This window comes from Caloenas nicobarica, chromosome 3, assembly GCF_036013445.1.
Source record: "Caloenas nicobarica isolate bCalNic1 chromosome 3, bCalNic1.hap1, whole genome shotgun sequence".
Taxonomy (NCBI): domain Eukaryota; kingdom Metazoa; phylum Chordata; class Aves; order Columbiformes; family Columbidae; genus Caloenas; species Caloenas nicobarica.
In genome coordinates, this window is record NC_088247.1 from 11,549,637 (window position 1) to 11,576,855 (window position 27,219).

At 45.4% G+C, this 27,219-nt stretch overlaps 1 protein-coding gene across 1 annotated transcript; it reads left to right on the top strand.

The window, feature by feature from the left end:
• Nucleotides 1–5,175: 5,175 nt before the first annotated feature.
• On the top strand, nt 5,176–13,304 carry OSR1 (odd-skipped related transcription factor 1). Its single transcript, XM_065632012.1, has 3 exons — nt 5,176–5,494; nt 10,882–11,574; nt 12,123–13,304. Exons 2-3 carry the CDS (start codon nt 10,928–10,930, stop codon nt 12,256–12,258), a joined length of 783 nt encoding a protein of 260 aa, XP_065488084.1. The 5' UTR covers nt 5,176–5,494; nt 10,882–10,927; the 3' UTR covers nt 12,259–13,304.
• The last annotated feature ends 13,915 nt before the right edge of the window (nt 13,305–27,219 follow it).

Genomic DNA, 27,219 nt, shown 5'->3' on the forward strand with positions numbered 1-27,219 from the left:
TCTGATTATGGACACTGGCTTCTCTATAACCTGATGGTTTTTCATGTGTTACTAATTATTGTGTACTATACTCCTTTAACCTCTATGGCAGACACACTGTAAAGCTGAGAAAAAGCAAGCAATGTAAAATACAAAAATGTTCTCCAAACCCTACTTTTGCTTCCTTTTGTTGCTCTCTTGTAATGTAAAAACAGATAAATGGTTTCCTCTTTCAAATACAACAAAAAGAAATGACTCCTGGGAGGAGCCCTGGGATGCCAAGTTTGAGCCTGGAATGAATTTTTATGACCACTGTAAAAACTCCTGAAAATAGGAAATTATAATGGAAATGCTGACTCTCACTGGAGCAGTGTGAGCAGCACCACCACGGCATTATTAGCGATCTAAAGGGGCTGGAAGTTAAAGTGGAATCATTTACACAACCGACTTCACACCACTTAGCAAACAAGGGGTGTGTGTATGGGGCGGGAGGGGGGAGATCTTGCACTTAATTAGTTGCTTGCAAAATCCATTGTGATTCTTGAAGAAGACAAATCCCCTATCGCTCTATTCCGTGCTCTGGATTTTCTTTTCCAGTCGGGAAAAAGCTGCTGGCAGAGGTTTGTCTCTGCTGGGTGACCAGCCCACGATGTGGCGGGGCAGGGGCCGTGCCACGCCGTCCCTCCCGGGGCAGGCACGGGGGGGCCGAGCTTAACCCCCGCCGGAGCGCTCCCCCTCTGCAGTAGCCCGCTAGCGAAGAAAAGCAGCAATATATTACGGCTCTGGGTCACATCTCAGCACCGCACTAAAAATCAAGCAAACGATTTCCCCCTCGCTAACAAAATGGAGATGCTCCAAAGTTTGGCTTTTATTTTGAGGGAGCCCGAGAAGTAGGAGGCAAAAATTGGCAGAACAACCTTATATCCAATCTCTGCGCTGATTTTCTTTTCGGGGGATGGGGGCTGGAGTGCCATAAGAAGAACATTTACTCCTACCGCGGGAGCAGTTTCCACCCGTGTTGCTTGCCGCTATTCCTCCGTGTGTTGCCATTAGCAGTTATTAAAATAATGAAGCTCCGTGGTACCTGGGTAGCGAACCGGGGTCCGGGAGAGACAGGGGGACCAGTTTTGGAAAGGGGGTGCAGGCGCGCCCGCCCTGCCGCCTGCGCCCGGCTCCGCTCCCCGCCGCCCCCTGGCCGCGCTCCAGCAGGCTCAGCCCCGACGGGCTCTTTCTGGCTGTCTTGTTTCCAGCTGAGTCCATTTTATCCCGGGGGTGCGGTCAGGACCCGCACCCTCTAATCCTTCACCGCGGTCAACACCAAAACCGCAGGAAGAGGAAGAAAACAGGCAAAGAGAAGGAAAACAAAACAACAACATCAAAAAAATATATAGATAGGTAGCCCCCAGGTACTACTGAGGACCAGGGGACTTGTCTAGGGGGGAACACCTTGCCCGGGGAGGCAGGAGGGCAAGGGAGGGACGCTGCAGTGCACTTGTGCCCACCGGGGCTGGGTCCCTTCCTGCCCGTGAAGCTCCCGGCGCGGAGCGGCTTTGGAAACTCCGCCGAGCAGAGCCGGCTGCTCTGCCCTGCTCCCCGTTCTCTTCCCCCGGAAGGTTTGAGAACTGCAGGGCTGCCGACCGCAGGCAGCTCTGACCAGCCACCCCCCCACCCACTGCTGCGTTGCGGGGGGCGAGATGTTTGCTGGACTCCGGGACGGCGAAGCAGCCCTTTGAAACCCGCCGAGCAAACAAACATCCCCACCCTGCCTCTCCGGACCCGCTTCTCCTCGCAGCCCCAGCGAGGCGCCTGCGGCTGATGCTTCGCAAGTGGCAGGGTTGTTTCTCCTCAATAAAAGACTTTTCAAGGGACAAGCGCCGTTCCCCGATGGGGACAAAGTCCCACGGAAGCAAAAGAGAGTTTTATCCCGCACATGGCTATGGGACGGGGCCGGGAATCGTTATGCTTGCAAAGGTTAAGTGGGTCCCGAAGGTGAAGCTGGCTGCCTCAGCTGAGGGAGGGAAGAGGAACATCAGTCAGAATGTGCAGCCCTCTCCCAGCTGACGTGTAGGTGCATCCAGGGATGCTCGGCATTCACACGAGCTTAAACCAGATGAGGAGTGATGCCCAGTACCTGCGCTGCGCAGGATTAGCCCTTGAACCCAGAACTCGTTGGACATGAGGTGACAAGCGCAGCGGGCTCCCCGAGGGAGGGAAAGGCAAATGCTGCCCTGAGACACGCTCCCCGCGCCCCCAAGTCTGCTCCGCAGGTGGGGCACGAAGCCGCCCCCCCGGCACAGGCACCGGCACCGGGACTGGCTGCGGCGTGTGGGGGCGGCTGCATTCGGCGCCGGCCCCGGCGCTGCTTGCGCGGACCGCGGAGGCAGCACCGATGTGGTGGCCGGCTGGTGCTGTCCGGGATGCTGCCCCTCACAAAAAGGGGGACACGGCCCAGGGGGGGCCTTCACTTTGCAGATACGAGGGGCAGGATGGAGACGGGGGTGGTTCTGGGAAGACGATAAAGGTGGGAAATAGGGATGTGGGCTTCGATCTCCCCAATCACCCCTCTGATCTCTCGAAACGAATTGGATTTCGCTGTCACGTCTAGATCCTACAAACGTGGCTTGCTTTGGGAGCAGATGCCTCCACTTTTTACGAGTCTCTTGAAGTTGTAACATTCCTAATCGACAGCAGATCTTCGCTGTGGAAAAGCGCAGCGTATTCCCTGCGTGTCAGTGCTAGTAGTGGTTTTGTATCCCTTTCCCGGTATTAGGTTCCCCACCGTTTCAAGTTGACATAATGCAAATTAGCAAGGGACATCATAAAATTCCATCCGAGAATAAAGGTTTTGGAACAGCACACTCTTCATTGCTTAAACACCAGATATTTAAAACAAATGCATTAAACCAGACAGTTAACCTGAAACTTCAGTCGCCAGTGGGTTGACAAGTCCAAAAATTTTTATTTTTTAACAAATATGTAAATATCACACTATACGTTATCCCGGCAGCTCTCAGCTACAGCTTCCAGTAATACTCCGGAATGGAATAAGATCCCAACGACCAGCTTTGATTATAAGCTATTTTCGCGTGGGAATAACTTTCTGTGTCTCCCTCCCCCCTATACACTGAGATCTTCTACTGCTCTTTATTTCGATGTTTAAGTATTTATTCCGGAATGGTGGTTTCTGTAACTGGAAGTGTAATTTTTTTTTTTTATTCCCTTAACGACAGCACGTGCAGGTATCACTGCCGTTGTTGTGTTTACCATCTCAACTAATCTGCTACATCTCTAAAGAGAATCGCGATTTTTGTTTTATTAATGTACGCACCCACCCCCAGCTATGCCAAGATTCTTCCTCTGGGAACAGAGAAATCTCCAGTTAGAAGAGCATATCTCCAGTCTATTTCTTGGTTTAGGGACACTTGGGGATCCTACATTCGTGTTCTGACAACGGGACTTGAAAACTGTTTTTGAAAATGCAAACTTATTCGAAGGCATCAACTTACAGCATCGAGCACAGGATCACATTGTCGACATTTCGACCCCCAGAACAGAAGAAAAACAACAAAAAAAAGTGCTCTATTTGGGGTTGGGATTTATTTTTTTGGGGGGGGGAGGAGTGGAAGGGGCAAGTAATAAGAAATACAGAAAGAAAGAAAATAATAGCACGAAATGAGAGAGAATTGAAGAAGCCAGGATAGGGAAACGTCTTTGCTTCGCCTCTGCCTTGTAAAAATGCCACTCGTTTACCGAAGGAGGGAACGAAAATCTCTTCGTCTGCCCCGAGCAGTGAGCAGTACTGGACCCCAGACTCTCCCTAGAAATAGGGATGTTTTGAGGATGAAATTGCAGTGCTAGGGCTTACTTCGCCACCCTGCTGTCGTGTTCACGAACGCTCATTCCGCAGGATGATACAGCAGTGTTTTCTTATTGCTGTTTTGTTAATGTTTTCTTTATTTATTTGTTTGTTTTTCCTTCGGAGATGGGCAAAAATCAGTGTAACAACGGCAGTGACAAGAACAATAATAATAAAAAAACTCATGTGTGTGCCTGAACACGGTACCATGTTATCCTGACGGATCTGTCTTCGCTAGTGTATTATATTACCCTGGTTCCTCGAGACGATGTAATACACCCAGGCAATTTTTCCCCCTTCACGGATCTAAAGGAGTGTGAAGGGATGGATGAACAGAAAAACAAAGAAGCAAGGATATTATGGCCTCAGGATTAATTATAAAGCACGTTTAACCTTATTCTTTGGAGAGTTATTTTCCTTTGCCTGGTTCGTCCGGGTAGTTTGACTCCCCCAGACCTCAGCAAGGCTCTGCGGATCCCAGATCCGGGGGGGATCCGTGTGACCTTCTCACCCCGCGGAACCCCGCTCGGGGTGCGGGTAGAGACTGTCCCGGGCCGTGCGAGGAGGGGCAGGAGGAAGGCGCCGAGGTCAGGGGCGCTGGGGCGGAAAGTGGGGTCCGGCAGGGATGCTGGGGCGGGGGGAAGAAGCGGCTCTAACCCGGGGGTGGACTCCTCACAGGTAAGAGGCTCCTGGGATCCTCTCGGAGGATCTTCTTCGAGAGGGAGAACAATTTGCGAACCCAGACCCCCTCAGAGGGAGCGGATCCCTTCCTCCCTCCTCCTCCCACCTTTTATTCTCTTTCTTTCTTTCCTTCTGCATTTCTCCCCCTCCCTCCCTGGCCAGGTCTCAGTGAGTCCTGTCCCTCGGCACGGCGGGGAGGGGGCGCAGCGAGGCCGGCCGGGAGCGGTGCGGAGCCGTGCGGTGCGGAGCCGGGCCGGCGCAGGCAGCGCGGCCGCGCAGCGCCGCCGGGGGAGCGCGCTCCGCCACCGCAGCGCGGAGCTGCACGGGGACCCCCCCACGCTCCCGCCCCGGGAGGCCGCTCCGCCGCGGGGGGCCGCGGGTAGCGGGCCCCGGGGAGATGCCCCGGGCGAGGCTGTGGGAGCCGGGCGGGGGGCGGGGGGCGAGATCACACGTCTGCGGACGGCGAGCCCCGGGCTGCTGTGCCTGCAGAAGAAGCGGGTTGAAAAGTTGGTTCTTCCCAGCCAGAAACTTTCTCTCTGCGTGCGCATGCCCGGAGTCTGGTGGGAGGTTGAGGGGGGAGCTGGGAGGGGTGGTTGAAATAAGGAGGAGGCTGGAGGGAAGGGATCGGTTCAGTCTGAGCTCGGCTGCTCCCGGGCGCATTTGCAACTGCGGAATACGCAGCCGGCGCCGGGAGCAGAAGGAGGGAGAGCACCTCCATCCCTCCCCATCAGCCAGAGCACCTGGACACCTCGCCCCGCTGCTCTCTCGGATCTGCCTGGACCCGCTGGAGGAGCAGTGGGGTGGGGTGGGGTGGGGAGAGAGCTGTGCCCCCCAGGGCCAGCAGAGACACTGACCTAGACCAACCTCTCCTTTTTTTTTTTTTTCCTATTATTTTTTTCAATTATTTTATTTTACCAGCTCAAATTTAGCCCAGGATCTTTTAACTGCTGCCAGCGGTGGAGCACAGATCGGGATTAGGTAAATAAAAAGAACAACTCATTTTGTTTGGTTTTTGTTTTGCCAAGCCTCGGGGGTTGGGGATATCGATCCAAATACCTCTTTTCCTCTCCTTCCTTTCTTTCTCCCCATCCCCTCTCGCTATTCCCTGGATAGCACAGAAGTGGGGGAATTAGGGTTCACGTGAGGAAGGCTGTTCTCCTTGGGGTGAGCAGAGTGCTGGGGAAGCATTCACATGGGGCTCGGATATTTTGATGCTGTTTAAAGATTTGTCTTCCCTTTTCAAAGTAGTTTGTCCCCCCTCGCGGAGGAGCTGTGTTTTTAACCCGAGCTAAAACTGACACATATGAGCTGCAAACTTGAAGCCTGCATGTCCTTTATGGACTGGAACGTTCAACTTCTCTCCTGTCTATACTTCCCTTTTCTTTCCTTTTCCTTCTGTCTTTATTTCTTGCTTGCTTTCTTCCTTTCTTTCCTTCCTATTGCATTTGTAGTGTTTTAGAGTCCGAGAAGCCTTCTCTGTTTCCTTCCAAGGCCATAGCAGAAATGAATCTGATGTTTATATTTGTCTGACGGGATCAAAACAAGTTCAGTGTAGCGAGAGACTGAGCTTCTCTCGAGGCCGAGCATATAAAGTGTCAGTGCAAAGCCGAGGATTAGGGTATAGTTGTTATAGTTGGCTTTTGGGAGGGAAGCTATTAACGTCGAGCATTTTGGAGATTACCGTAGCGCCGGGGGAATCGTCCGATAAAACGCGAGCAGGGCAAGAGGGCGAGAGCCGTGTCCCGGACAGGTGCACAGTGGATCCAGTTTAGTATGTCCGAAGCCAACTGACAGCAAGGGCCAGCCCCTAAACCGGCGCTGAGCTCCGGGCCCGAGGGTGGCCGCACCGCGCAGCTCCGCGGCGGGATCCCGGCTGCGGGGTGGCCGGAATCGGCGCCACCTCGGTCGGCCAGGCCTGGGGATGCGCCTCGGTGCCCTGCGGGCCCCGCGGGGCTGTCACCACAGAGGTTTTGTGCCTCCCCCCCCGCGCGTTGCTGTGCGTGCTGTGGCCGTGGGAAGCGAGGAGCGAAGAGGGAAGAAACCCTCCCTGCCGCCGGGACAGAGGAAAGACGATTAGTTGTGCTGAGGGGAGGCACCGGGCGCTTCTCTAGGGAGAAACCTAGAATGAATCTTGTGCTGGTGGAGGCCTTCTGCGCCCGAGGGGATTAAAAAAAATATACACACAAAACCCCCCAAGCAACCCGAAAACTTCTGGAGGGAGAGGATCGCGGAAACTGGCCCCTGCGGCCGCCCCGCCGGCACCCACCCGCGACTCGTGGGGCTGCGCTCCCGTCCGTGGCCCTCGGAGCCACCGTCCCACCGGGATCCCGACCCGGTGATTTTTTTGTTGTTGGTCTTGCTTTGGATAAAGGCTGCTCCGGGCAGTATTAGAGAGCACTAGTGCAGTCGGACCCCGGCTATTATGATTTTTGCGACACTAAAATCCACCGCATTCATCCGCGTTCGCAATGGTGGTCTGGAGAAACTTGTCAACACTGATTTCGTGATAAAATGTGAATGATGATTTTATAAGGATTGAGCGGAGATATCCAAGGCACATGCTGACTGAGTCCTTCCAGTCCTCATTAATGTTAGCGATTAACTCTTTCACGCTCAATTAGCCCCGAATAAACCTGCTTTAATAGATTCTGCACACTTCATTAATACTTTGAATAAATCTATGCTGAACAATGCACTTTATTGCTCAAGAGTACCACGCTCGAATAATGCGAGGCGAAAGGGCAATTTTATTCCCTTTCCAGTTAGTTTCCCAAACACAGATAATTTGTAAGCTCTATTTCCTCGCTTAAACTGATAGGAAGGGAAAAACTCGTCTCCTCAAAGAGGACAAAATAAGTAGCCGACCTAGTGGCAAAATGCTGCACACTGATGCGATGCAGCCGAAAGGACAGGGCTGCTAGACTTAAAAGGGTTCAGGTAAAAGAGAGGGAACTTTTTCTGACAGATTAACATGATTGCTGTAGTTTGAGGCTATCCCAAGAATGCAGCATTTTATGTCCTCTACTTTATCATGTTTGTAAAAATAAGCAATGTTCTCGGGGTAATTTACCTCCTTCATTCTCCCATGTGGAACTAATTAGCAAACCTCATTATTTATGAGTCAGGTATTTAATATAACAAATATCCCTTTCAAAGGACACATCGGAAATTGATAATTCAAGGTAGAAAGGAAAAATACCGACTAGCCACAAGATTACTTTAAAATCCCTTTAATTTCGCCCCTTGTTATGCTACCAGCAAAAAGCCGGGTGGATTTTTTTTTTTTTTTTTTTTTTTTCTGGCGTATAGGGGATGTAGAATGTAATCTGGAAGGTTAAGATTACAATGGTATTAAAACAATGGCAACTGAACAATAGCATTACCGTATCTTTAAACAGGACAAAGGGTAAGAAAGCTGGAGACAGATGTAGTCTTTCAAGTTTATGATCCTATTTTGCAGGGTAAATTTATCTTGGCGTGAGTGGGTTTTGTTTCAGTCAGAACACAAGTGATTTGTTCTTAATTACTCACCGAGCTAGTTTGTGTTAAAAAAAGAAAACCCGGCATAGTTTTATTGTGATGGGGGAATTCAAGCAGGGAACTCACAGAGTCTTCTTCTTAAAAAAAAAAAAAAACAAACAACTAAAAAAAAACCTCGATAACGATCTGTTTACAAGAAACAGAATTAAAGGTGGAGGTGACACCGAAATCAAAGAAACATTGATCTCTCTGAGCAAGCGGGAGAGCGGGGAGTTACCGCGCTGTGAAACACGTTCGCTTTGATGTCCCGAATAGAGGGGACTTCTTTATGAAATACTCTGCTCTCCGTCTATATTTTTTACTATCCCGGTCACACAGAGCAAAAGTGTAACTTACATTTCTGGAAAAGTGCCAAGAAACTTGTAGTAACTTGAACACTCTGCTCCCACCTCCCCTTTTCTTCTTCTTCTTTTTTTTTTTTTTTTCTTCCATCCTATTCTTCCTCCTCCGCTACCCCCTTATTATTACTATTTAAAAAAATAGAACTACTTTAGCAAAAAAAACCGCGGGCGCAATGGATGCGATCATGACGCGACTGTATTTCTCTTTGGTTTCTGTCCCCTTCTTCGTCTAGGAAATCGAAAGAGATTTTTTTCAATATTATCCAACAAGAATTTACCCAAATTGACATAGTAGATTTATACTTACATATTCCATATTAAATGTTTTCTAAGGATACGAAGAAAGAAAGAAATTAACTCAGTTTGCAATAACATGTTTCATGATTGGGAGATCTAGGGCTGCTCAGACAGAAAAACAGACACGAAGCCGTTGTGACAGAAACAGACATTTCAGGTGTCCGGACAAGAGCGTTTTCCGCGTACTTTGTTCTCGGGGTCATCGATTGGGGCATTCGTGCTGTTAAGTGGACACGCCTAGCGTATAGCAGCACTAACAAAACAAAAACCATTTTCCCAGTTGAAGAATAAAATAGTCTGATTGGTTCATTTGCCCTAAATAGTTAAAAAAAAATAGATGAGAGGGAGGAGAATGTAGTGTGTGCATTTCTCAATCAGCCACTATCCAAATTGTATCCAATTGAAAAAAAAAAGCAAATGTCACAATCTCTTATTCTGGGCCATGGCGATGGAATTCCTCTAAGGTTTGAGTCTCTCTTCCTGCTGCTGATTTATGTAAAGTGATGTGAAAGGTGGACCCAGCGTACAGAGCTGCTCAAAGTAAGATTCTCCCTCTCACACCCTCCCAGCCACATCTCCCCGGGTCCAAGCAACAGTCACATATCAGATTTGTTTCCCTGGTCTTTAGACCTCTTTCGCCACCAGTTCCCCCCCTCCCAGTTCTCCTGCCCAGAGGGACAATTACTGCTCTGCAGCACTTCGCTGCCTTCTCTTCTCCAAAGGGGCTTTACTCTTCACGGAGGCATCAACACTCTCCAGGCTGAGTACTGCAAGGATCCTGCTGGGACCTTGTGGAGATCTTGTGTGGATCCTACGGTAACTCAGCAGGAACCCTATAGGGGATCTTGTAGGGACCTTGTGTGGATCCTGTGGGAACCCTGCAGCAAACCTGTGGGGCTTTTATGAGCATGCTGCAGGGAGTCTATGGGAACCTTATGGGGGTCCTGCTGGAAAACAGCCCCACTGAGGGCAAATCCTGGAGTTCACTGGTGGGAAAGCGGGTATAAGCTGCGGGCTGCGGAGTAAGGAGGAAGGGCCCTGGGCTGCAGGGATATGTTGCCTCCAAAAGTCATGGGTGCTCTCTTGCACCCACAAAGAGGGGAAGCTGCGTGCCAATCATCAGCCCTCGAGAGGCATCTCCTGCCAAATGGTTGACAGCAGCTGGGGCTGAATTTGCAGGCAGATGCGCTTCGATGCTACTGCCCAGTAGCATTTTCCCCTCCACGTTGTGGGGTGCAATGGGCAGGGATCTGGCCCAGAGAGAATCTGAGGGCTTAGTGAGACCCCAAAACACAAAGTAAAGTGATGACACGTAGCCCAGGGAAGTGCTGCAGCCCTGCGGCCCTACAGGTTGTGGGCTGGGTATCCTCATGGGAAGGGTCCCTCCAGCCCTTGTCTTTTTGCCTTTTGAAGGGTTCTAATTAAGTGATTGCCTAGATTAGGATGCGGGCTTGAAGTCAGGCTCTTCCCCCTGGGGAGAACAAATGGCACTTCAGATTTGTCACCCAAACTCAGCATTTTCCTGTTTCTTTCGCAGTACATAAGAGAGAGGTCTGTTGGCTGGGGATTTTTTTGTCCCCAAAAATTCTCTGGGGTTTTCTCTTTTTTGAATGATAGACGATGTGCAGTTCTGAGCACCCAACAGCCTCCACTAGACCAGAGACAGAGGTTCAGCTGTGGCCAGACCATGGGGAGGTGAGTGACCCAGAGGCAGTGAGCTCTCTGCACCCGCTCTCTGCGTCACCTCAAGGGTCAGGGCTAAAGGCAGTTTTTGCAGATAGGCATAGTGGTCGGTGTCCCACCATTTTCTAAAGGCTGAGGGTGCCCATTAAGCGATTTTAAATTACATGGGAGAAACTGAAGCTTTGTGAGTCAAACCAGCATCTCTTCGCTGTTTCTGTGCAGAGGATCATTAGAGGTCTATCTAGCACAAGGATGCTGTTGGAGAGTGAATAATTGTGGATGGGGCACAACTTCTGTGTGTGAGGAATGGGGAGAGGGAGAGTCGGGAGACCTGAGGGGATACACTTTCAGCCAAGAGTTGGTCAGGTCTCTCAAAGTCCAAGGCAGCCTCCTCCAGTGGCTTTGGAGAAGGGTATTAATGGAGAGTGAAGTGAGAAATTCCCTCTGCTTTTATCTTCATATAAATCCACCTCTCTCTCTTGCCCCTTCATCTTTATTTTCCAGATCTTTAACTCCCCTGCTCCCAAGATCCTCCTCCTGAGCGGCCACCATGGGAAGTAAGACCCTGCCAGCCCCAGTGCCAATTCATCCTTCCCTCCAGCTCACCAACTACTCCTTCCTGCAAGCATTCAATGGGCTGCCTGCCGTGCCCTCTGACCACCTCTCCAACCTCTACGGCTTCAGTGCCCTACACGCCGTACACCTGCACCAGTGGACTTTGGGGTACCCGGCCATGCATCTGCCCCGCTCCTCCTTCTCCAAAGTGCCCAGCATGTCGAGCCTGATGGATGCACGGTTCCAGCTGCCGACCTTCCCACTCTTCCCACATGTCATCCAGCCCAAGCAAGAGGCCACCAGTGTGACCCTTAAAGCCAAACCCCGCTTTGACTTTGCCAACTTAGCAGTGGCTGCCACACAAGAGGACCACTCTAAACTGGGACAGGCAGACAGTCAGGGCTCCCCCCCAGGGCTTGGGTCTTTGCTTGAGGTGACTAAACTCTCTCCAGAGAAGAAGCCCACGCGGGGAAGGTTACCGTCCAAAACCAAGAAGGAGTTCGTGTGTAAATTCTGTGGCAGGCACTTCACCAAGTCCTACAATCTTTTGATTCATGAAAGAACCCACACCGATGAACGGCCCTACACATGTGACATTTGCCACAAGGCCTTCAGAAGACAGGATCACCTGAGGGATCACAGGTAAGGGTTCTTCTTCTCCTGTTCTTTTTTCCTTGTGTATCCATACTCTCCTGACTACCCATCTACACTCACGTAGGTGCTTGTGAGAAGTCATGAACCCGGCCAGTCGGCAGTGTTCGCTTTAGGGTTTCCTCTGCCCACTGCTGGTGGAGGAGCCCACATAACTCACTTTGGAAGACAGGCCTGTTGTACTCACAAAAATTACTTGCACGGCCCTCTTTTTAGCTTCCACAGGCATTTTCACCCTCTGTTTGCATTGTCTTTTCTCCTCTGCCTCAGTGATCATTCAGAAGTGTCATGAAGACATGCAGCCAGGTGACCCCAAAGTGAGAAGCTCTTTTTTCCTAAGAAAGGCACCCTTGTAAGCTGCCAACACCCCCGTCTCTTCTTGCACGCACACACACATGCGTGATTACCCAAGCGCCGCACTCCAGCACTCTCTGTTTCAGCAATAAGTGTAAAAAGCTACAGTGTGTTCTCCATCAGGTAGATCACTGCAGAGTTCAGGCTGGTTGTTTCTGACATTTTGATTGTTTTTCTCTCCCTAGATATATCCATTCTAAAGAAAAGCCTTTTAAGTGTCAAGAATGTGGGAAAGGATTTTGCCAGTCCAGAACGCTAGCTGTCCACAAGACACTGCACACGCAAGTAAAGGAACTGAAACCTGCCAAACTTAAGTGCTGAATCTCCAGCTTCTATAAACTTTTCCTCCCCTTCAGACTTTACACCAAAACCAGAGCAGAAACAAAACTTTCAGGATGGGAGAACTGAACTTTGTGTTTTGTTTTTGTTTGTACTTTAAAAAGAGGAAAATCTGCACCTCCCTCCCCCACCCAAGCGACTAACTTCCTAAGACGTGGGTGAAAATATTATTTTGCATTTAAAATATACACGAGTGATGCAGAGAGTGCTAACTGACTTGTGTGGCTTTGATAAACTTTATGCCAAAAGGTGGTGCTCACGTGTTGGACAGCAATCTCTTTAAAACCAAACAAAAATCCACTAGTGCCGCCCTCCCAATCCCAAGAAAAAAAAAGAATTGTAGCTTCCGAAAGTATTACTTTTTTTTTTCTTTTTTAAAGCCCAACCTCTTATTTTATACTATTTTTTTGACTGTATAAAGCTTCTTATTTTTACACTTCAGGAAATACAGAGAATTCCGGAAGACGTTTAAGAACTGAAACGGTGATTTCTCATCACAGCACCATTAGGACAAGGTGAAGGGCAACTTGCAAATCTCATTTGCTAGTTTATCTTCTTAAAAGAAGGAGAAAATTAATGTTTGAAAATGACCTCAGTCTCTCAAGTGAGGAGTCCTATCACATGCTAGAAAATGTATCCATATCTTAGACCTGCGGATGCCCGGTGTTCGCGACAAATCAGTGTTCATGGGACATGGAGATCTCTTTCTTTGCCTTGTGGTCTAGTGCGCTGTGAGGAGGTTTGTTACTTGTGGACTTATTTAAAAAAACCCAGAGGAAAGAAAGATGGCAATACGTCAAACTGACGATATGCACAACGTGGTTTTAGAGGTACTTTAAAGTCTTCATGCGTCCTGATGAGAACAAATCTCGACCTGAGAGCGTATTTTTTTAAATGCTGGCTTTCTGAACAGTGTATTCAAATTAAGAGACATTCCAATAAGTTTTGTTTATTAAAAAAAAAAAGTTGTATGGCTGTTTGGCACTTTATGCTGATTATTGGTAATTGACATTTATCACTGGATTGTGTGTGTTTTTTAAGTATTAAAATAAATCGTTATTTTACAGGCAAGTCTGCATGGACTACACATGTGTTCATTTGGTTTCTGGTCTCTTCCCTCGCAAACTCTGGCCGTCAATATTCAGAACCTCTTTTTTTTTTTTTTTTTTAATATTTTAAATTATCTAGGTATTTCCTCAGTGCTTTTTTCTACCAGCCTTGGAAAATCTGGTTCTTTCCCTCTCCTCTTTTTTTTTTTTTTTTTTTTTTTTTTCTTTAGGCTAGCAAAAGTAAACAGATCTGCAGGGAGTCAAATAATTTTGCTGCTCGTGTGGAAGAAAAAAAATCGTCTTGTGTAACTAAATCTTGGGTATTAGCTGATAAGATTAGGTGTCAGAAGTGTTATAAAGCAAATCAGATGAATAATGGGCAAACTGTTGCTGCTTTCACAGCTTGAAAGCAGAGCTGCCTTCCCACACCCGTCCCTTCGCTTGTCAGGAACGGGCATTTTTCAGTCGCATCTTCAGCCGGTTCAGCGTTGATTGGGGCAGCCTTTGATTCCCAGCAGCTGTCTTAGATCAGAGATGTTTATTCCACTGCGAAACCGCTTTGGATTGAGACGGGGGAGAGAGCTCAGGGCTGGGGGAATCCTCCCGAGCCTTTGAAGCGCTTCTTGCTGTCCTTTCTCGTCCTCTGGGCAAACCTTAAACCCTATTCCCATCCCCCGTAACAAGCCAGTGCCACCCACGGTAAGAAAAGCAAATTAGCGCGGAGACACGTCCGAAGTAGCATGGGATCGACCCCGGCGGCTCTTGCGCTGCCCAGGCGCGGATGCTTTGACGCCGTTAAGCTGCTCGGTCCAAAGCGGTTCCTTTCCCCGCTTCCCCGCTCCGCTTTTAGAAAGTATTTCTTTATTTGGTCAAGGAATCCTATCAACGACAGGGGAAAAAGTTGCGGTTGTAACTCATTTAATGGAAGGGGAAGGGGGAGAAACCTCTCTTCCCTTCTTTATTATTGGACACTGATTCGAGAGCACCGTAACTAATTTAAACGCACTTGCTGGACGGGCTGTAGAATCCACCTTCGGCAGGGGAAGGCCCTTGGGAAGCGCAGGGTGCCGAGATGACGCCTCCGCCTGCATGCAGCTCCGGAGGCTGTGAGAACGGGCAGAGTTTGAAGCCGACTCGCTTTAGCTTTGCGTCCCACCCGTCACACGCTTTCCACTCCGCGTAAAGGCTTTTGGTTTTGTCTTAAAAGGCATCTGAAAACCACCCACTCGGAAGAAGCGCGGACTGCGGGGGTGAAATGATCCCAGCCTGCAGAAGCCTGGGCTGGCTCTCCGCGCCTCGACACCGTGTAGCCGCCAGCGCGGGATGAGCGCGGAGCCCTGCGCGGCTCTCTTCTCTGCCGGGCGCCTTTTGCGCGGAGCCCGGCAGGAGCAAAGGGAAATCCCTTTGCTGCGCTGGCTTCGCGTTGCCTAGCCGGATCGGGCTGTGTCTTCTCGGCAGCGTCTCTCGGGGGCAATTTGCGCTTCCTCTGAAGGTTCCCCCCCCCATGCTCTTCTGTTGGGGTTTAGCTGCATCGCCTTGCGCAAGCCCAGCGGCAGCGGCCGCCTCACCCCGCGCGGGTCGCTGCCTGCGGAGCTCTCCTTGGAAAACGCCACCCGCCCCCGCCAGCGCGCCGGGCGGTCCCCGGCTGCCGCCAGCGTGCGCCGCTGCCGGGACGGGGACACGGCATCCCGCGCCTCTCCGAGAAGGGACCTGCAGCCCCGGGCACTGCCAAGGCGTTAACTGCCAGCCTAAAGGCTGGTTAGTTCATTTCCACCCTCTCCGCATTTCTGCTAAAGGGAAATTCAGAGAGAAAATCCCCGATGAACTTCCCCGTCCCTATTGGATCATTCATGGCAGGGAGCAAAGGAACAGGGGTGTTCCAGGGTTCCTGCCGTGGAGGGAGAAAGTGAAGGGCTCGGTCGCTTGGAGTCAGTTGTTTTTTTAGGGGGTCGTGACTATGAGGCAGAAATCTGAGTCGGGTCCAAAGGAAGGGAGGAAAGGATGCAGGGAGGGTCACTCCACTGAGGCTTTCCCACGGTCGCTCCACCATCTCCTTAACACCGGGATACCGAAACACCCGTGGCGAGGTAAGAAACCGTGTCGGTTACTGGTTCCTGGGAACCATTATAACTGCGGGGTCGTGAAGGTGGAGAAGCCGCTCCTCCCAGCTGGGCATGAGAAGCGTTTCATTTGTACGGCTGGAGCCTGGTGATCTGCCTGCCAAGAATTTCCCTGGACATACATTTTTATGTGCAATAAAAAAAAAAATCCCCAGAATTGACATAATCAGAATTACAGATGTATTAAAGCTACGTGGTCACACCGAGCACAGGATGCACACGCAGCTTCTTAATGTCATTTGTACTTTACATAAACGTGTGTGTATTTACTTTTCCCAGAAGGCCACTTTCAAGCTTGTGAAACAAAGGCTATCTCCCTGGTCATGCTCTCAGCTGCACTGGTGAACCGTTTGCCTGTTCCCTCCAGTGTTTTGAATTTTGCGAGGCAGTATCAGTTCAGTGATTCCAAGGAAAGTAGAGAAGAGGTGAAATCATGACAGTTAGAAGAGATAAGTCGTAGTAACCTCCAAAATAAATGAAAGGAATTAGACGGGAAATGTGCCTTTTGAATCAGGATCACGAATAATTTAAATGATTAATTACCTCCCCCTTCTTTCTTTTTCTTTTCTCTCTTTGCATGTGTTTTAATCTGACATTCATGCAGTGAATAAAACGTACTTAGGCCTCTGTCTGCCAATCGAGAACTGATTCTGTTTTCACAGTTGTTTTAAATTTTGCATTTTCATCATAAAAACATCACTGAATGGGAGTTTGCAAGAGCGAAAAGCAGGGCACCTGACTCTAGTTGTCTTTTCCTGCAAGATTCACAAGGGAAACACAGATTTTTTTTTAAATTTTTTTATTTTTTTTTTTTACCATTTCCAGTTACAGGAGAAAATGTAAAGATATCTTGGCACATCTCTCTCTCTTTCCCCCCCCTTTGCATTCCAGTCATTCTTTTTCTGCCCATAAACTGTTACTACTCTGCAAGATCTTGATTCTGTGCAGTCTACTCAGCCTATTTTTTTGTTGGATGCAGGAAAAACTCCTGTCAGATGGGGTCTTTGGTGTACATTAATGAAACTGAGCAAAAGCCTCTCTCAGAATGTGCACTGGAACAGCAAATAGTTACTTTTCAGCTGTGGTTTACATGCGCCTCTGAAAAAGGGACCACAAATCATTGGGTTTTTAAAGGTTCCACATGAGTTGTATATTAATCCCAATTTCCCTAGGGATGGATTAATCCCAGCTTCCCAGTTGTGTGGCTACAGATGATGTTGATGGGGTTGGGGGCAGGGGAAAAGGGAGATGGGGAAAGGAGAGGGAAATTAAAAAGATATATCACAGGAATACATGGCCTAAGTGGTGAGGAGCCATAAGTATTTAAGTTTCAATACTTCTACCTCTGTCACCACATGTGAGCTGAAGCAAAACACTTCAGCTCCCTGTTTTGGCTTCTTCATCTGTAAATTGGGAGTAATGATGCTGCTTTTGGTCCCAAGAGGCCTGGTACACTTGTGTAGAAACTCCTGCTCAGGTCTCAGCAGTGAAAGGAGATATTCTGATTTGTACCTGAGTAGCTGAAAGTGGTTGCTGATCTGGGAGATCTAATGCAGTGTGCAAGACAAAGTTATATTCACGTGTAATTCTTTTTTCAGCCCTGGCTGCTCTGTTGAGAGATGGAGTTCTAGAGCCCAGCATGCTTTTCTTCTCTACATTCCTATTCAATGACTAAACAGGAGGAATGGCATGGGCCAAGTTCATCCCTGGTGGGACTCCAATGACATCAGTCATCTTTATAGGAGTTTTTTTGAATGAAGTCAATTGGGTTTTACAAGGATTGAGTTTGGCCACATGAATATTTAACCACTCAGAGAGCCGCAGCAGTGAGGGAAGCTTTCCTTGTCTTAGAAAGAATCACTTCTGAGTCTGGGAGACACAAGGTAAACCACTGACCTGTTTTATACAGTCAGATTTACCTTATTTAAACTCAAGGAGCAGCTGAAGTGTGCTCAGCATCCATCAGAACCTAAAAATAATAATAATAAAAAGCAAACAAAACCACAATGCAGCTCCCCCAAAATGTTCCTAGCTTTGTGTGAAATTTTGTATTTATCCATACAGCTCAGTGCAGCTTCGTGCCACGGACACCCAGCAGACATGTTTCCATGACCCAGGGCAGTACCTGGCAAGAATGCTTGCGTGAGACCTGTAAGCAGAAGGGTGGCTTCAGCAGGGTGCTGTGTCAGAGGTGTTTGGCTCTGCTCTTTATTAGGTTGAGCTGTTTCAGAATACCTGTCAGGCTCGTATGGCTCTGCCACTTCCAGCCCACATCTCCCTTTAGTCTGCTCTGTGGGACTGTAGCTCCACTGGCAGTTATACCGGATGAGAACATGGTATATCACTAAAAAGGAGTGTTCCTTCTCCACCTGTGCTTTAGCTGCTGGTGCTGACTCGCCTGACACCTTATGTTTGTGCTTTAGTAGAGTCTGATATTGCACCAAACATATAAATATGTTTATTCTAGTATTACGGTTCTTGACACAGTAGCTATTGAAAAATAGAACAAAACAACAATTTGATCAGCGGCAATGATTATTAAAAATTTGTCTACAGAGCTCGTCACTACTAATCAGCTAAATTATTTGCAAGGTCTATTGTTTCTGCATCCTTATTGTACCTTCTCATGAGCAAAACAACTTGAACAGTGAGAGAACTGTACTGCTAGGTTTGAGTAGCAGAATTTGTGCTCTGGTCATATGAGGCAAATCAACTGTTTTCCAAGGGATGAATGTCATATCTCTTTTCCTGATTTCTAACTTGCCTTCTGTCTTGACTAGATCTTTGGTGATGGAACTTGTAATTGATTTTCAATATTTTTACATTATATGTGTGGAATAATGAAATCTGAGTTTATGGGCTTGTTCATCTCTTTTACAGCAATTTGACTTGGCTGAATCAAGTGGAGCTATTCTATTTTTACAACAGAAGTTGTGAGAAGAGAATTATACCTACTGATGGTTTTGCTGCAGCCACAAGATCCACGTTGCTGAGACCCACTATCACTTTTTGTCTATATTTAATTTTTCTAAGTTTTATTTTACCACTTTGTCTTCTGTTCTTATTTGTTTGTATTTCATACCAGGGTAAATTGCAGAAAAAAAAAAAGAAATTGTTACTGGCTTTTCAACACATATATCAGCTTGTACCAGAGACCTGATACATGGTTTTATTCCTTTTTTTCTTCTTCAATCCTTATTTCTCGGGCAATTTTTTCCACCCACATATGTTAATACTTCTTCCTTCCTGTCTTTTTGCTTCCTCAGTGTTGCTAGAGTTCTTGCCCTGCCCCTCTCATTTCTCAATTTGTATTTCTGACTCTTATTCAGCTCCATTTTAGTTTGCCTACACACTGCCGCAACTGTAACTTTATTTGTCACATCACTGGACCTGTTAACTATTTCAATCTGGCTTTTTTTTGGCTACTCTTTGGCTTTCTGCATCAAGTCCAAGTTAGTGTCTTCCAGAATGAAACTTGCCACAAATCTGACTTTCTCTGAGTCTCTGAATTCATTCATCTCTTCATCCTCTTGCTTCCTTCGCTTGTTTCAAACAACTGTATAATTACCACCCTTTTCTCATCTTGACACCTTTTTCTAGCCTTTTGGCTTCTAACTGAGGCTGCTCAAATCACATGTTATGGGTGAATGATTAAGCTATTTAACAACTTTTTTTTTTTTTTTTTTTTTTCCATTCAACAGTTGTCCAGAGAGAACATGGATTTCTTCCAAATGTATGTGAAGATATTTCAGTTTATATAGGTCTTGTAAATTCCTTTGAGGCTGTTCCTTTATCTGTTTTCCCCCCCCAGGAGTTCAGCACCAGGCTACAGAAAAGTGTCAGGTACATTTTCAGAAAACAGTGGAGAAAACTTCCTGATAAGGAAATATTAAACTTGGTAAAAGCAGATCTCATCTAAAGTTATATTAAGTAGGACAGGTCTGTGTGATAAATGCTATCCTTAGGGAATAACTACATACTGATGAGTGTGTTCATGATCCTGCTGTCCTCCCTCACCTGCCGTAGCCAGTGAGGCTGGTCAGACACACGTCCAGATGAAGGACCATATTGCACTTCAGAGAATGAGGCAGGACACCAGTGACACACAGCTATACAGGGCCATGGGACTCTCCCTCTGTTCAGGAAAAGTGTGTTTCAGGCTCTTACATCCCTTATTAGTTGAACTCTCAAACCTCACAGATAACAATCACCTGTGTTTCTTTCCAAAGTTACACAGGCTGCTCAGGCCACTCCAGTGCTCCAGGCACAGCCACTTCTGTCCTGCAAGTTTTCCTCTCTGCTGGTTGTCTCTACTATGTGCAGAGACCACCTGCAGCATCATGCTGCTGACTCTTCCAGTCTGACGCTCACCTGGTCTCACTGGGATGTGCTCACAGGTTAATGTGGCTGGCTGTACAGTTATGAGACCTTAAGGATGGGTTTTTTTTCATGTGAGGTGAGTTTCATTTTAACTGAGCATGGTGACATGACAGATAATTACACACTCTTGTTTTTGTTTCAGAATTGTTTTATCTGAACTTTACCGAAATTCCTTATTACACCAAATATTATTTTTTTTCCACTTCAAATGGTAAATTTTGTATTATGAGTAAAACTATATTGGTTGTTACCTTGCAGGTTCTTCTCCCTAACTATTTATTTACACAAATGAAACTTGGTTTATATAAGCACTCTGAAATAGCATATGAAAAATAACGTCATCTATGGCAGAAGGAGAAATCACAGGTCTTTGAGAATGTGCCACTTTCCACCACTTCCCTTTGAACTGTCAGTCAATTTGTTTGGTGCTTATTGTGTACTTCTTTTTGTCTTCTTCCTTAAAATGCAATTCTCTTGGAAAACGACTTCTCCAGCACTTTACAAACAGCTTTGGCTTTCACCACCCATAAAGCGCATTGCTGGATGTCTACTGAACATCCAGTGAGTTGCTGGATACTGTTGGTATGCCAAATTTAGACTGTGTGGTGAAGGCTGCCCTGCATAGCTCTGAGCACAGTGTTGGCTGCTGGTCTTAGCAACCAATAAATAATTAAGAAGCTGGATATTTGATGATCCTTAGAGAAGAATGACTCAGCTAGCCCTCTACTGTTGATTTCTTCATTAACACAGGCATAGATCCAGGCCAATAATTGGTTTTCCCTTATACTTTTATTTGGTGACCACTTGGATATGGCTCAGGAAACAGTTAGTGTTTCTCCAGCAGTTGGGAAATGTTTACTTCCAGCTGTTTATTTCCCTCAGTGGATTAATAAGCTCATTTCAAAGTGCTGGGAAAAGGAAAGCTAGGTTTTCAAAATGGGGAAGGAAGAACATTCGTAGCGACACTGTTTTCATCAAACTCCCTCTTTCCTTCACTGTGAAGGAAATGTTTAAAGGAATAGCTCTGGGTTTCCTTAACTTTCCAATGTACCTAATCAAATACGCAAACTATATAAAACATAGTAAAAGCAATTGCATTTGTTGAGGAAAATGGAAGACAAAAGCAGATGGAGTTGTTAATATCCCTGAACGCAACCTTTCTACTGAACTGCTATCAGCCTGATTATCATATTGTGGAAACAACACTAACTTTCTGAGAAGATTTCACTCAGTATGAAATAGTCAGCAAGAAGGACTCAAGTGCTTGGTGTCATTTACTCAGAATCCCTCTGATCCATGAAGCCCCCTGCCCTTCTCCTCTCGTACGTAAGAGTTTACAACTTTCTGTCTTTTTTACTGAGATCTTGTATTACTTACAAAGTGTGGATTTTGTGTCTTCCAAGTCTGAGAATAAGGGAGAAATGTTTATTATATAGTTGCCTGTCATTTTAATGAGGCAGACTTTTCAGTCTTAGGTGGATGACACATACTATGCTGTTCTCCTGGGATGCAGTGGGTAGGTTCCCTTCAGCAGAAGAGGGAACATGGATAAAGGTGATCATAAGAAAAAAGCTCTCATTACTTCTGGCAGTTCTGTGAAAGCAACGAGATGCATCAGAAGGAGGTGAACTGTGAACGAGACAGCAAGACCATCTGCTAAGCATGCTAGTTTGCATGCAGTGCCATGGTCAAGCAATGGAGCTGATGTACTGGATACAACTCTGTCCAGCACTGGCCTGTTTCTCTGACTTATTCCTGCCACTGTGGAGAATGTGGAAGACAAAAGATCAAGAGAGGTTTGGCTAAATCTGAAGCTGTGAATACAGATTTTAAAGTCAGAACTCCAAAGCCAAATGTCTAAACTTAACATGTAAACACCAAACTCATGGTATCCCAATTTTCAGAGATATAGAGTGCCAGAAAGTCCCAAATGAAGTATTTGTTGGCTGCAGATTCTTAGCACTTATAGCATTGATTTTGGCTCTTAAATTCAAGATTGCTAGTTGACTTTAGTAGGGCTACCCAGTTTATAAATCACGTCTTGCATTTGGCCCACTGTTCACAGATCTCCAGATGGAGAAGAGTGTTACCCAAAGGTAGATTTGGCAATTCTAATATGCCTTAGGTTAAACATCTGTAGGGAACATGTGTCTGATTTCCTTACGACTTCATTGTTTCAGTGGATGGTATATTCAGTGCAATGTTATATCTGCTACTGAAATAGTTGAATGCAAATACCAGGAACCTCTGGGAAATTTTAGTTAATAGCAATATAATCTAAACCAAATTCACCTAGTTATACAGCCAGAAGAAATGAAAATAAAAGGAATTACTGATCCAACCAAGTAGGCACAGAAATGAAACCCCTCTAGGATTTTCTTTTTAGTTTTTCCAACTTCCATTAATTTAATGAGCAAACTAGGTCAGCAGCACAGTTTTGTTATGAATAAAAGAATGCCATGGATTCACCAATATTAGAGTGTCCAGACATTCAGCACCATTCACTGCTGAGGGAGCTGTGTCACAGCAACTTTATATTTGGCTCTAATTCTAATTCAGATATTCAGGCCTGTGAGTCAATGTAACACAACCACTGTAATGAAAACCTAACTCTAGAGAAAGCAAGCTGCAGCATCACAAAACCTCACTTAGACCCGGTTTCAAGTGGGGGTAAGAGAAATCTGGTAACCTGCATTTTGAGTTCCCATATTTGGATTTTAAGATGATAAAAAGATGGGGGGGTTAGACTGAGATGTGCAAAGTTTCATATCTCACTGTCATTACAACACTGATGTATTCACTTGTACTCTTCAATAACATCACCAATAATGAAACTAGTTGCAGAACTCAAAGAAAGATCACAGATGCTCTTTTCTCCATATGCTGTCTCTTGCTTTGAGGAAAGAAAGTTTATTCACTGTCAGTTTAAACTGGTTGCTGAAAATCTCAGTGGACCACAAACTGATAGCAGCGTTTCATATAAATAGTATTTTATTTCTCATGTGGTGAGTGGTGATCTTCATGGGAGATTCCCCCTCCTCCCCCCCCGCCACCTTTTTTTACCTTCCTATAGGCATACAAAGGAGTTTTAAATCATCCTGAATTTATAACCTGTCTCTTTGTACTTTTGATTAAAAAAAAAAAATTGCACACTGAAAGGTGGTTAAGACATGCTTAGTCTGGTTTTGTTTTATGTTGCTGCTGTCAGGAGCAAGAGCTACCAAGTTCTGTTGAGAATATGTGCCATCCTTGAATTCGACATTACTGAGGACAGTAATTCCTGCCTGAATATGCATGTGTGAAGAAGTGTATGTATTTGCCTTGGCTGCAATGGTGAACCATTTTGTGAGCTGGGGGAACTCCTGGTCTAGATGGTAGACCTTTCAGTTTGTCTCAGCTATCTAAAGGAGTTTCATCATTTTTTGAATCTTGGGAAAGATTAATCCCTCAAAATACTGACAAACTAATTAAGGGAAGTAACTTGAGATTTGACTTTTCCACCTTTTCTGCTGATGTGAAGTGAGGAGTGATTTGCTGAAGGAGAATTTGCTGCAAAATAGGAGTCACCTTTAAAAGAGGGAGCTGGTTCTACTGAAGACTTGTCTGACTACTTTATAGTATAGCCCACCTCAGAATACTTCGAATTGAGAACCCTTTCTTGTTTTGTTTTTAATCACTTTGTCATAGCAATAGTTCACAGTGACAACAGTCACATATCTGCCCACTTGAAGGCAGTGTTGTAGATACAGTGTCTTGAAGAAACACCAAAATCAACACCACTTGTGATCTAGGATTTACAAAATGAATCAAAATCCATTATTCAAACGGGCCACTATTTTCACTTACCACCGATGTTTCTATACCCATATCATATCAAGCCACACACTATTTGGCTTAGTGTTTATGTCTGTAACTTAGATGCACCAATCTAACTGAAGTTTGGCAAAAGTTGAGAGAATAAAAATATATTCAGAATGTTTGTTTAAAGCATAATACAAAATTAGTCAAAGCAATAAACAATATTTGCTATATGAGAGTATTATAGTATTTACATTGTCCAGATGATTTTTGCTATGTAAATTTTTTGTGGACAGCCAATATTTGTTTTTCAAGCTATCGCTGGTTGGACTGGCTGCCTAGCAGTATTCCTTTTGCCTGATTAGATATGTGAGTAGTACTTCCAATGAATATTTTTGCAATTCTAGATTCCACAAATACTCACATATCCATGCTTAAAATCTGGTGTCTGAATACTTTGTGCCAGCAAACTTCATGGAAAATATGGCTTGAAGATATTAATTAATGAAAAAAAGCAAAAGTGTATTTCTGTTCAAAATAAGTTGTACTATTTTCCCCAGACAGACATACAGACACCCGTTCTCTGGTGACAGACAATGCAGCTACTTATAAAGAAATAAATATACATAAATAAAACAATTGACTTTTATTTCCTCCTTGCAAACTGTGTGTGGGTGGCTGTTCATTCTCTTCTCGTATTCCAACTGGGTCAGATTCAAGTTGGACTTGAACGTAGTTTGCATCTTGCCCTTTTTCTTGTGAAACTTGGGAACTTGTGGAAAGGAGTCTTTCGGCAGGAGGAAATGTAGTGTTTAAAGTTAGAGTCTGCAGCAATGGTGAAGCTTAGATTATTGTATTCATATGATGGCTAGATGGTGCTTGGTTGCTCCTCTCATGTCAGCAAATCAGAAGACAGATGTCTTACTTTTTTTCTTTATTTCCAGACACAGAGCAGTGAGTGTCTTGCAAGGGTCAAATAAATATCCATGTATTCAGAAGCAAAAATCACGATCCTGCTGAAGGGTTTACAGTCAAGTCTGAATGCTTTGGAATTTGTTTTTGAGACAATGTCTACACACAGGCTTTTGTTGAAAAAAAACACTTCCAAAATAAGGGATAAAACACTTTAATATTGATGAAATTCTCCATATGAGTTTTTAATGTTTTCATGTATATATATATTTTTTTTCATATGGTCATCTATATTATATGCAAATATGAATTGTTCTGCTTTATTTTTGATTGGTATTCTGTAGCCAAGTAGACTGGCTGGAGTATGAGTTGCATGTTCCACATACGGATTTCTTGTTTTTCCCTATCGCAAAAGTCAAACTATAAGTTTGAGCTCTAGAGAACCTAGCTCCTATGTCTTGGATTGGCCAGGACCACAGATACTATATATGGCTTAAAGGAAATGTCTGAACTGCTAAACTGATAATCTGTTAACATTTTGATAATGTGCTTCTGAAGTTACCTCTGTACCAGTGTGTGAAGTGGCTCAGGGACTGCTCTCTGACTGTGAGACCAATTAAAGCTTATGAATATTCAGTTAAAATGAAAAATCAAAGTTTATGTTTATATAGTAAAAGTGTCTTATCTCATATGCTGTTAAAAAAATCAACAGCGTTAGGGATGTAACCTTTTGTGATATGTGTAGGACGCTGTTTAAAATTGGGAAGTATGGGTATTATATCATGAATATATTCCTCAGAAAGATAATAATTCTGACTTTTGCAGCTTCCTGCTAAAACGAAGCCTGATGGAAGTTTCTTTTGAAATCTCATCTGTGATGGTCTGGTGTGGTTGTGCAGCTAGGCCAATGCTGTATGCTGGAGTGGAGACTTCCAGAAGTGATAGGACAGAGGAAAACAGGGAAACAGGGCAAGTCTTTTTAGAAGAGAGAACATAAACCAAAAAAATCAATATGACATTTGCTCAAAGAACAAAGCACCCAGCAGTTACATAATCACAGATTATCTGGAAAAGGCTTTGCCTCGCTCTGGTAGGCAGAACTTCCTTCCACCGCTCCCAATAGCTAGAAGTATTGGAGAAAAAGACCACCTCTCCTCCTTCCCAGGCAAAGTGGCTGTCTGAAGCTGTCCTGCATCAAACCGTGATTTTAGATTGACTTGGACACTAATCTTAATTATATGGCTCTTCTGTATATTTCTCTACTGAGGAGCTAGGTAGCTGATGCCATTAATCTATCCATCTGAACACTTATTTGAGAGCTTATTTGGGTTTTTTTCCTCAGAACTGTGGTCACAGGGCTCTAACAAAGAAATCTTGAAGTCCCTTGCTTGACTGAAACTGTACAACCACATCAATGCTGAAGTCTGTCTGAAACCTGGAGATTTTGCTCTGTTCCCTGGGAGTTTGAATGCACTACTGCTAAGAGAGTAGCTAAGAGAATAGTAGGAGAGGAATCTCTTGTTTCTAGAGATGCAGAAATAATCTTTGAAAGATATTTCCCTTCTCATGGAGGCTGGTAAGACACGACTGACACCAGATTTAATAACTTTCGCAAAATCTATCCTTAGCATGTTCACCCAGTGGGAGAGAGAAAGACCTCCTTCCTAGAAAGACATCATACACCACTGTAATTTGCAACATGTGCATTACATGCACAACCTAAAATTAAATTGATGTGCCTCAGGGATTCCATCTGCTGTCAGAGTTAACCTACCACAAAGTAAGCAGCAGAGCTAGGCTCACTCAGAGCCTCGGTCTCTCCCCTAAAGCTGCAATGACATGAAAAAGTGGGAGTCAAGGAACAAGATTTGTCACCATCATTCTGGTAAGTATTCTGAAGAAGACAGTATTATCAAGATGAGTAATAATGGACAAAATCCAGAAGCCTACTCCACGCTGCATAATGATTTCTTACCATTTCTTACATCTTTTGATGCATCTGGTGCTACCCACTGCTGAGGGAGGTTATTGGGCAATAGATTCACCAGCTGAGCTGACCTTCCATGCAAATTGTTCCTAGAAATGGACCTTGCAACAAAATCAAATAACAGGGGCAATTAATGCAAATTAAAAGGACAATATGATGTCTAAAGGAATGTACAAATCTGTAAGCCAACAGAATGACTTCTGAAGCAAATATGACAAAACAGAGTTGATCCTGCAAACAATTGTTAAGCACAGGGATTACAAACCGAAGGAGTCTAATTTACCTGAATCATTCCTTCCTTATGGTTAAAATGACTAGATCTTAATTTTACTGTGTGTTGTCAAAAAGAAGTAGTTCACATGCATAGAGACTGCAATATTGATTTTAAAGGGAAAAGGAGCACACATTTGCAGTTCATCTGTCAGTAACAGACAGAAAACTTTTTCTTGACTTAGAATAATACTACTAATAATAATAATCCCCAACTATTTTAAAAAAAACAAACTAATTGGAAGGAACAGTTTATCACAGCCCAGCATTCCCAGAAGGGGAATCAATTTATATAAACATGCTAAAACTGACCTATTTATGAAATGTTATGGAGACCTGAGAAGAGAACCACAACAGATCTTTATCTTATGTCCAGTGTTTTAAAAGATCAATGGTAGGGCGAAGGCTGAGGCTAGTTATCACATAT

What these genes read in the sequence shown, in the direction of transcription:
- OSR1 (XM_065632012.1), top strand. Translation starts at nt 10,928, where the DNA reads ATGGGAAGTAAGACCCTGCCAGCCCCAGTGCCAATTCATCCTTCCCTC. An exon ending in GATCACCTGAGGGATCACAG is followed by an intron (nt 11,575 to 12,122) that starts GTAAGGGTTCTT and finishes TTCTCTCCCTAG; the next exon opens with ATATATCCATTCTAAAGAAA.